The sequence below is a fragment of the Oratosquilla oratoria genome, chromosome 21, assembly GCF_046742065.1.
Source record: "Oratosquilla oratoria isolate Oo_2021 chromosome 21, ASM4674206v1, whole genome shotgun sequence".
Lineage (NCBI taxonomy): Eukaryota > Metazoa > Arthropoda > Malacostraca > Stomatopoda > Squillidae > Oratosquilla > Oratosquilla oratoria.
In genome coordinates, this window is record NC_134797.1 from 36362728 (window position 1) to 36370227 (window position 7500).

The following is a 7500-nucleotide window of genomic DNA, read 5'->3' on the forward strand; positions in this document are numbered from 1 at the left end:
TGTGTGTGTGTGTGTGTGTGTGTGTGTGTGTGTGTGTGTGTGTGTGTGTGTGTGTGTGTGTGTGTGTGTGTGTGTGTGTGTGCTAATGCTGTTATATTTCAAATATACCATCGTAAGTAAGCATAGCGTTCTTGTGATAAACACAAAATATATATGTTAATGTTACTATACTTCAAATATACCACAGTAAATATATTTCTAACTTTGTACCTACCATGCCACCCGTAAGCACTGCATTCCCGACCCGATACTTGCAGCGAGCGTCTCTCAGCTCCTTACGCAACGGCATGCCATTCTCCCTCGAAAAGTAACCGCTTTCAAACTCTCCAATACGGAGACGTTTTGCAACGGATAATATTCCGACGAGAGACAGTTTTAAACAGCTAAAGAGTGAAGTGGGTCTCGACAGGTTAAAACAAATCTCACGCTAGGGGTCGACCCAATCGGATTCGTGAGAGTTTGTATTTGGGTTTAGTAAAGTGTGTAGAGTGGGTTGCTGTGTTGAAGGATCTAAATGACGGCAACAGCAGAACCGTCACGCTCCGACTCGTACGAACAGTGCAGGTATAACCCTGGACTCGTGTTCGGTATTTGTGTGTGTGTGTGTGTGTGTGTGTGTGTGTGTGTGTGTGTGTGTGTGTGTGTGTGTGTGTGTGTGTGTGTGTGTGTGTGTGTGTGTGTGTGTGTGTGTGTGTGTGTGTGTTCACCTAGCTGAGTTCTACATGATTTAGTCAGTCTCATAATTTCCCATTCCGAAATCCAGAACTCACTTTGTTCTTACCATACCAAGTACCTAATCCGCCCAAAACTGAAATATTCAACGGTGATGTGGCCCCTGTACAAAGAGAATGGGGTCACATGAAGAATTGTCATCCCAGAACGCCCACATGAAGAATTGTCACCCCATGAGACCAAGATGGTTCACGGGATTGCAGATAAACCGTGTGAAGGGAGACTTGGAGCTCTAGGTCTATCAACGTTGAAGCATTGAAAAGAAAGGGGTAACTTGATTTCGGTTTTGAGGGTGGTGGACATAAATGACAAGGAAGATTTTTTGGTTTGGGATAGGAGGGCATCGTGGATCCAGTTGAACAAACAGAAAAAATGAGACATCTAAAGGATATGAAAGAGATGGTTTCCCATACAGATATCCAACCTTCTGGAGTAACTTACATGATAATACAGTCCAAATTGAAATCATACACGTGAACGAGGTATCATTATTGGAGAATATAAGACAGGAAGTACCCTCCAAGTGTGTCTGCTTTCCTATGTACTACAATTAGGTAAATGTATTTAGGTAAATTGGGTAAATACACACACGTAATCCTGTAGCGTCTACTGGCAGTACTTCAAGTGCGGGGACGAGTAAAGGAAGGCAGACCTATACTATAGGTCTGCCCTCACATGACCTTGCAGCCGTATACCTGTCGTATCTTCTTCTTCATCTCTTCATCCAGGTAGCGGAAACCTTTCTTCTTTTCAGCCTTCTGTATGTCTTTCTTTCAACCTTACTGATATGTTTGTCTAGTGAAGGGCTGTTGTTGATCAACACTCACAAAAAATTCTTCTCTTTTGTCTTCGTAACTGATTCTCTTTCCATTGAATGACCCAATGAAGGTCTTTTTTTTCTATTTCCAGTGCTTTGCACTTTCTACCAGTGAAGCTTATTTCCCATTCTTGGTTCCAGGAATACATACTGTCTGGATATGTTTGCAGTAGCCTTTGTGTTTCTGTGTGTGTGTGTGTGTGTGTGTGTGTGTGTGTGTGTGTGTGTGTGTGTGTGTGTGTGTGTGTGTGTGTGTGTGTGTGTGTGTGTGTGTGTGTGTGTGTGTGTGTGTGTGTGTGTGTGCGCGTGTGAGTGTGTATCTATGAGCTTCACCATGGCACTGAATCACGTGCTGGACTCGGGCTCGACATCTATTACCCTCCTGGATGGGTTTTCCATAATACGCATGACCCATACACGAACACGTACACGAATATACACGCATACGTAGACACACACACGTGCACACACAACACGCACACATACACACGTATACGTAGACACGCGCACACACAACACACATAATTTTGCTTAAGGGAAACAGGAACGGCTTGCAGTATTGCGATGCTGTTCAAAATTCGCTGAGTTGGCAGACCAAAAACAATACACAAGGTCATTTGTGTGTTTGTGTGTGTGTGTGTGTGTGTGTGTGTGTGTGTGTGTGTGTGTGTGTGTGTGTGTGTGTGTGTGTGTGTGTGTGTGTGTGTGTGTGTGTGTGTGTCTGTGTGTGTGTGTCTGTGTGTGCAGTTACCCGTGTGTCCAGGTGTATGTACATACAACTCGGGGGAGGGGTGAGATAGAGAGGAAATGTCTTAGCACAACAGACATGAGTCACCCCTATCGTGGTCCCTTTTTCCTACACAAGTTCTCTCCCAAAGGAAATATGACATAAATTACCTCAGTAAATTAAAGAATAACCCTTAAACAAAGCCCCCTCCTAAAAACAAAGAAGGAAAAAGAGGAAAAGAAAACGCGCAACAAATCACTACAACTGAAGCCTTTCCATCCCCCACGGAGGGAGTGGGAGAGGAGGAGAGGAGTCAAAGGGTCCATATTCTATATGCAGCTTTACATAGTGGTACTCTATTCTTTGAATATTTTGGCCAGCAACAGGTGTATGTGTATTTACATAGTTGTATCTTAGGGGAAGGGGAGCTATGCTCGTGGTGTCCCGACTTTGTATCTCGCAGTGTCTAGTTTGCTCTTAAATTCAAGTATAGTTTTTGCACACAGGTTTTGTGTGTGTGTGTGTGTGTGTGTGTGTGTGTGTGTGTGTGTGTGTGTGTGTGTGTGTGTGTGTGTGTGTGTGTGTGTGTGTGTGTGTGTGTGTGTGTGTGTGATAGGTGTTTTATTGCCCTGGTCTGAAATAGCCAGATGACTAGGAGACAAATGTCTGAAACTTGTCACCCACTATATTTAGGTGTTCAATGGACAGGACGTTCCAATAGTAATGAATTTTTATAATGAATATATTGACAAATAGATAAACGACAAGAAAAAGTATATAAAATGTACATACAAGAATGAAAAATAAAAACTACAAGGTAGCACAAATAAAATATTTAGCACTATGTTGATGAGATATGTCTAACCTTGATATCTTTATCGTGATCGATGCACTAGATGAGCTCTCATTTGTCATTCTGCCCAGCGGAAATTCCGATGTCAATCCTTATCTTGTACGCATCCTTGGAAGATGGCGTTAATACAGAGTAATTTTCCGCTTCAGCTACTTTACACAGTGACACGCTTTTTATACTGTTATGGTTATTGACAGGCGTTTTTAAGTATTTCAGGGGTCGAATTCGGTTTAACATAAGCGTTAATCACAAGAGAATCTTGAGGTCGGTGTTGGACCATCGACGACATTACGTCATAACGCTTTGCTTGGCCGAGAGTCCTACAAATGAATAATGTTGTCTGGTCGTTAGAAGAAACATTTCTCTTTATTCTACTCATTCTTATCATTGAATATATTTTCCTTTCTATTTATCGCCACTGTCTTTTTTTTCTTCATCGTTATCATCCATTTCTTCTTCGTGTGTTTTTTCTTCCCCATGAGTGTCCGATTGCGTCACAACAAAGTGAGGACTTCACATACGATTATCTTCTCTTGTTACTTGTGGGGCTTTCTTCTTTTGGTATTCTGTCCACGTTTGCATGACAGATCAACCCCACCCCACCTTTCGATGCTTGAAGGAAAACACACAGAAGCAACTTCACCAGAGTATGGGGGGGGGGGGAGAAACGATCTGTTCGTATCATCAGTCATTGATTCCAACTACAGTATTGATGAATTACTAATATATATATATATATATATATATATATATATATATGTATATATATATATTTATGTATATATATATACATATATAGTCTTTCTAAAACTTTTCAAACTGGGGTGTTCTTGTAGAATACTACGATTTTATATTAGCTAATGAAAATTTTATAATTTATTTCATTTTTGCTTCTGAATCGATATGAAAGTAGTCAGTCAAAGCAAAAAGATTAAACAACGCAGTCCATGAAGAGGTCGGAAGGAAGCAAAACACTGCTTACCAGTGACGTCACAATGCACTCCAATGTAAACAAACGTACTGTAAGTCACAAATCAAAAACAAATCAAACGATGATTAAATAATAAATATATAAAAATAGTGATACCATGCTGCAATTAGAAATATAAAAAATGTGTAATGCACGAATTGAAAAAACGACAACCACCAAATGGAAACAAAAGACGACTGACGCCGTACTGCACTGAACAAATACAAACAAAAGACTGTTTGTTTACCATTGACGTCATACTGCAATGTTGATCACATAAATGTTGTCAGTAACCACCACTACCGAAGAACTCGTGAATTTACAGTCCACTTTAATGCTACAATATAATATATACAATGAGCTGCCGGATCGTAGGTATTACTATGAGAGAAATAGAAGCCATTTTGTCAGTGGACATCCTGAACGAGGCGTTCGAATGCAACACGCCGATGTGCATCCAAGATCTGACCAAATATTGTAAAAATCAAATAAACGTTTTCTCTTGTATTTATTCAATTGTTATTCTATATGCTCAGTCTAAAAATTTCCTTTTGCGTATTTGCTTTAATATGTTCAATATATAAATCTAACTTGTGAGTATATTTATCTAAGAAGCTATTTTTGTCAATGAAAAGACTTATTCGTTGTTAAATAATATAATCATCCATTCATTCATTCGTTTGTTCTTTATTGCATCAGCTTCATTGTGGACCAACGGGCCACGTGCTTTGTTCGTTCCTCCGTTGTATTCATACCTTCTTGCAAGGCCAAAACCAGGGAAAAAAATCACAGAAAAAAAAATCAGATTGCAGTTGCACAAGTGTATGTTTTTTTCACTAGAATAGTGATCTTATATATATTCTTACTTATCATCGGCCTGTTACAGCTTCGAAATATTTTTATACAATTTTAATTGTTCAAGTTGTTTAAAAGAAAGTATATTTCGTGTGACTTTTATTTCAAGGGACATTAGTGGGCGGAATCAAGGGTGGAGCCGACAGGTCGACTCGCAGATTTGTCTGTTCCTTGGTGATTATATAGATTTACCGGTTTGCTTGCCTGCGTTTATGCCCACAATTATTTCGTCATTCTTGCATATATGTACATATGTATATGCAGTACATGTGTGTGTTTGTGTTTATAAGTGTTATGTGTGTGTGTGATTTACCATGGTCTTGGATCACGTGTTGGACTCGTGATCAACAGCTATTTCCCTCCCGTAAGAGAGCTCAGAGCTCATATATGACCGATCTATGGGTAATGCTGACCTTACACGCACACACACACCCAACTCCCCGACCACGAGAGTTGGAGTAACGACTTACAGCGCAGCGAAACTGAAATTATTTCAGCCCTGGACAGGATTCAAACCCAAACCGCCGTAGTGGCGGCCGGGAACTCTACCACTGCACCAAGAGTCGCGCGCGTGTGTGTGTGTGTGTGTGTGTGTGCGCGCGCGCGCGTGAGTGAATGTGTATGCGTTCTTTAATAAGATCCAAAACTGACCACTGATTGTGTTGAGCCCTTTGCCTGTTTTACCTGTGCGTGTGGTTCACCAAGGTCGTGGACCATGTGCTGGGTATGTGATCTACAGTGGACATCTTCCAATGAAAATTCTCATAGACCGATCTACGGGGTAATGCTATGATCCTACACGCACCCATCTCCTTGCTGAATGGGAACGGTAACAGCTTGCACTGTAGTGGAGCTGTTACGTACTGAGCGGGGCGTTGTCTCGGTACCGCAGAGTGAGATGTGACGCTAACCACTACTCCATCAAGCCCTTCTTGTGTGTGTGTGTGTGTGTGTGTGAATATTTTGTTGTATTGAGTTATGTTCTTTAATCTTATATAAATTTTCTTCACTATTTCCACAAAAGAAAGTGTCTATGGCATATCCATTAATATACATTTTCGTAAGTTTTATCTACTTTTTTGCTCCTTTATTCTCAAGTATGCATTTCAACAGGAGTTTTAGTCAACTAAGTTGATTTCTATTTATCAACCACAATTCACTTTAATTCTAAGCCATCAATATCGAGAAACTCGAGGAGGCATACATGCAGAAATTTTTCTCAAATAAACCATTGTCAAGTTAGGAAAAGGACTGTGATCGTGTAGTACATGACTGACACAGCCTGCAAATCCACAAAGACATTGAGGCTAGGTTTTTCTGATCCGGTTTTCATATCTATTTAATTTATTTTTATACTTTCATAATCATCTTTGATATTCCATCATAATTTCATAATCATTTCATTATCATAATATCACTTCATTATCATGTCATCATTATTCTGTTGGCATTAATTCCATCTGAATTGGCGCTGGGCAGAATAGAAAATATTATTAAAGTCCTTTGGACAGCTAGACTTAAGTTCTCGTCTCTTCCTTAAACTCAAATCTTATCTTATTTGTTTAGAACACAATGGCTATATTCTCATCCATCTTGGCGTTCAATGAAAACCGAGTACACGGGTTAAATTCAATGTCTCCTTCTTTTTACATCGGCTCTGGTCAGGTGGCTTTGTAAAAAAAAAAAAAAAACGGATGCTGCCCTCAGCAACCACTGTGTTTGTGTCCTCTGTCCTCTGCTTTATCCTTCTCAATTTGCTCATTATATGCACTCTTTAAGTTACCATTTTTTAATATAATTTTCATTTAATTTATTTTGCTGTCTTGAACTGTACTACCAACCCTACAGAGAAACCCTACACCCCAATTTAGTCCTACTGAACTCACCCAGAAGATCATCATGTTCCTGCCTCAGTTTACTGAAGGCGGAGCTGACGGCGTCGTGGTTGGCCGTGAGCGAGGTCATCCTCCTCTGGAGGCGTTCGAAGTCAGCACGTGGGACCACGTGACGGTACAGCCGCTCTATGTCCTGCATGCGGCGCGTTCTCAGGGACAACTCTTCCCTGAAGGCGGGTGGGCGGGGAGAGGAGTAGGAAGCAAAGAAACGCTGTTTTACACTGTCAGGTGGAGCTATGAGTAGGGAGGATGGTGGGCAGCGAGAAGGCATGTGGGAGAATAGAGGGAATGAATAAGAATACTTAAAAAAAAAAGGCAAAGGAACAAATATTTGCCAAAGCATGGGAAGACAGGAGGAGAGAGTGAGAGAGAGAATGGGAGTCAAACTAGCAAACAGAGAGGAAGGGAGAGGGGTTGGGGCAGAGAGGCGGAGGAAGAGGAGAGGTAGGAGGTAATATACTGGTTCTTGTTTAGGGTATGCGAGGTGAGCTGGTCCAGGTACGGCGTCCGGGGTTAGTGAACAGCGATGAATATCACAAAAAAGTAACACGTATTGGCAATAGTGCTTTGAATAACGATGAACATAATGGCAATGAAAATTATTTTAGTAATAAAAACAGAAACAGTAATGATGATAATAATAATAATAAT

General features: G+C 40.7%; 1 protein-coding gene across 1 annotated transcript in view; it reads right to left on the bottom strand.

Annotated features, from left to right (window-relative positions):
* Positions 1 to 7500, bottom strand: part of LOC143036624 (translin-associated factor X-interacting protein 1-like) — a 53344-nt gene that overhangs the window by 39708 nt on the left and 6136 nt on the right. The window contains exon 4 of the mRNA XM_076204184.1: positions 6841 to 7016. Coding sequence (XP_076060299.1) covers positions 6841 to 7016 — 176 coding nt within the window. The remainder of the gene's footprint in view (positions 1 to 6840; positions 7017 to 7500) is intronic.